At 48.8% G+C, this 2,227-nt stretch overlaps 1 protein-coding gene across 7 annotated transcripts in view; it reads left to right on the forward strand.

Moving 5' to 3' along the window:
* Positions 1 to 2,227, forward strand: part of SLC7A1 (solute carrier family 7 member 1) — a 50,762-nt gene that overhangs the window by 37,034 nt on the left and 11,501 nt on the right. For all 7 annotated transcript variants that reach the window (XM_017731370.1, XM_017731368.1, XM_017731369.1 and 4 more), the window contains 2 exons: positions 345 to 567; positions 1,352 to 1,491. In XM_017731370.1, the coding sequence (XP_017586859.1) occupies positions 345 to 567; positions 1,352 to 1,491 (363 nt within the window). The remainder of the gene's footprint in view (positions 1 to 344; positions 568 to 1,351; positions 1,492 to 2,227) is intronic.

The following is a 2,227-nucleotide window of genomic DNA, read 5'->3' on the forward strand; positions in this document are numbered from 1 at the left end:
TGATCATTGAACTCTTCTTGAGTGTGCACCATCAGTAGGATAGAAGGAGTATAGAAGGATGATCTGTTTTGGGGAAAAGACTATTTTTAATCCAGATTGTTTCTGTGCCTGAGTTTACAAGGCTTCCATGAATGTGTGTCAGAAGAAGTGACAGGAGCAGCAGAAATGGGAGCAAACAGGCTGTGGGTATTCCCTGTGGATGGAGCAGGCCATGAGGAGTATTATGGTCAAAGAGCACGTCTGTGCCCACAAAACCTTTGAAAGCCCCAGCCAGCACTCCTGCCCTAGGCTGGGATAAAGTTCTTGCTGGTCATTTAGCTGATATTTAAATTCCTTTCTTCTAGGCGAGGAGGTAAAAAACCCTCAGAAGGCCATTCCTATTGGCATTGTGGCATCTCTGCTCATCTGCTTTGTGGCTTATTTTGGCGTGTCAGCTGCCCTGACACTCATGATGCCTTACTACCAGCTGGATACCAATAGCCCTTTACCCAATGCCTTTAAATATGTGGGTTGGGATGGAGCCAATTATGCAGTGGCTGTCGGTTCCTTGTGTGCACTTTCTACGAGGTAAGGCACTGCTCTTCATTTTTGCATCTCTCAAGGCACACATGTATCTCCACCTCCTCTGAAAAATGGAGCAGAGACCAGGGATGAAATTTGGAGCTACTGACTTCAAAAGGACCAGGATTTCATCCTGTGATAGATACCAGAGAAACAGGTGACCAGTATCAGTTCAGAAACTCCCATCTTAGCAGAACACCCAGCAGGTGCATCTCAGGAATATAAATCTGGATTGAGTGACTAAGTCATGAAGGCAGCTATGCAATGCAAACACAGTTTGGGTGCAAGACATCCTAGCCTGCTGGATGGAGAGCAGACTTGTGTCAGGTAGTGCAGGGTGCATCTTCAGGAGTGCATGGGGCATACCATATCCAGGGCCATATGTCTGCAGGTTACTTGTAGGACAGGCATCTGGATGGGAGGCAGGGCAAGCGGGAGGCAGAACATGTCACCTTCTGAACTCAGAAGGCCTGTTTCAGATCAACTTAGATGTGCTCAATTAGGTAAGCAACTTGCAGAGGCTCATAGAAGTGACAGCTCTTTTACTACCTGAAAGTCAGGCTGGTTTTATGGCCCTTGGCTAAGTTTAGCTATCCAAAATTGTAGAGCTGCACCTCAGTTAGCAGTTATCAGTAACATGGGTGTTCAGAGGGAGTCCTTGAAGGAGAAGCTGAAGTGAACAAAAGCCACCTGTTCGACAGTTACACTGCCATAAACTTGATTTCATTTGTGTGCCTGTGCTCAGCAGGAGGTAATATAAGTAGATTATTTCTCCTTCCTGTGTCCGTAGTCTCCTTGGCTCCATGTTTCCGATGCCTCGAATAATTTATGCTATGGCAGAAGATGGACTTCTCTTTAAATTTTTGGCTAAAGTCAACGAGAAGAGAAAAACTCCCTTAATTGCAACAGTGACATCAGGAGCTACTGCAGGTAGGATCCAAAGACTTGCACAAATCTGTGGAAAGGAGATATAAGCTCATCTTCAGGGCAGATAAGTCCGCCTGACTCTAGCCCACTTACTAATTGGATATACTGCAGAACACAACATCCCAGAGGGTGTCCTGGATTTCCAGGGCATGCCCTGGAGAGTCTGGGTGAGCATTCGTAGCTTGCTGTGTGCCCGTCCCTCTTTCTCAGCGCTCATTGCTGCCATCCTGTCTCATGCCAGGAACTGCCTTTATCTGCTCAGCCAGCCTTAAAAGTAATTAACTCCCTGCAAGGTGGCAGCCAGTGGTGTCCCAGCATCCTTGTGGTTGTTGGCCTGGCTCGGCTGTAACTCCCCCCCGCCTGTGGGTAGCAGCTCGGCAGAAGATGCCAGAGCAGCCAGAGACAGGCAGATGGCCCCTGTGGCACTGGCATTTGTTAATCAGTTAGTCACAGCTGGCAGCCATCCTGTTCTCCCCTTCCTTCTCCTGGCTCCCCACAAATATGGGAATTAAACCTCCCAGACAGCAAGGATGAGCAGCTTACCCTGTTCTTGCTGCCACCCCCTTCGTCTTGATGCCTGGCAAAGAGGAGAGCCTTGCTGCTTCCTCTTTACCTTCTGCTGTAAATGCAGGATGAGCTGTGGGTACAAGAATGCCTTTGGTGGGGAGTTGCTGCCAGACTGCTGCCCTGGGCTCTTGAGTTCCTGTGAAAGGGCTCAGCTCCTGCCAGTGGGGCCCAC

The sequence above is a fragment of the Corvus brachyrhynchos genome, unplaced genomic scaffold (assembly GCF_000691975.1).
Source record: "Corvus brachyrhynchos isolate BGI_N302 unplaced genomic scaffold, ASM69197v1 scaffold103, whole genome shotgun sequence".
NCBI lineage: Eukaryota > Metazoa > Chordata > Aves > Passeriformes > Corvidae > Corvus > Corvus brachyrhynchos.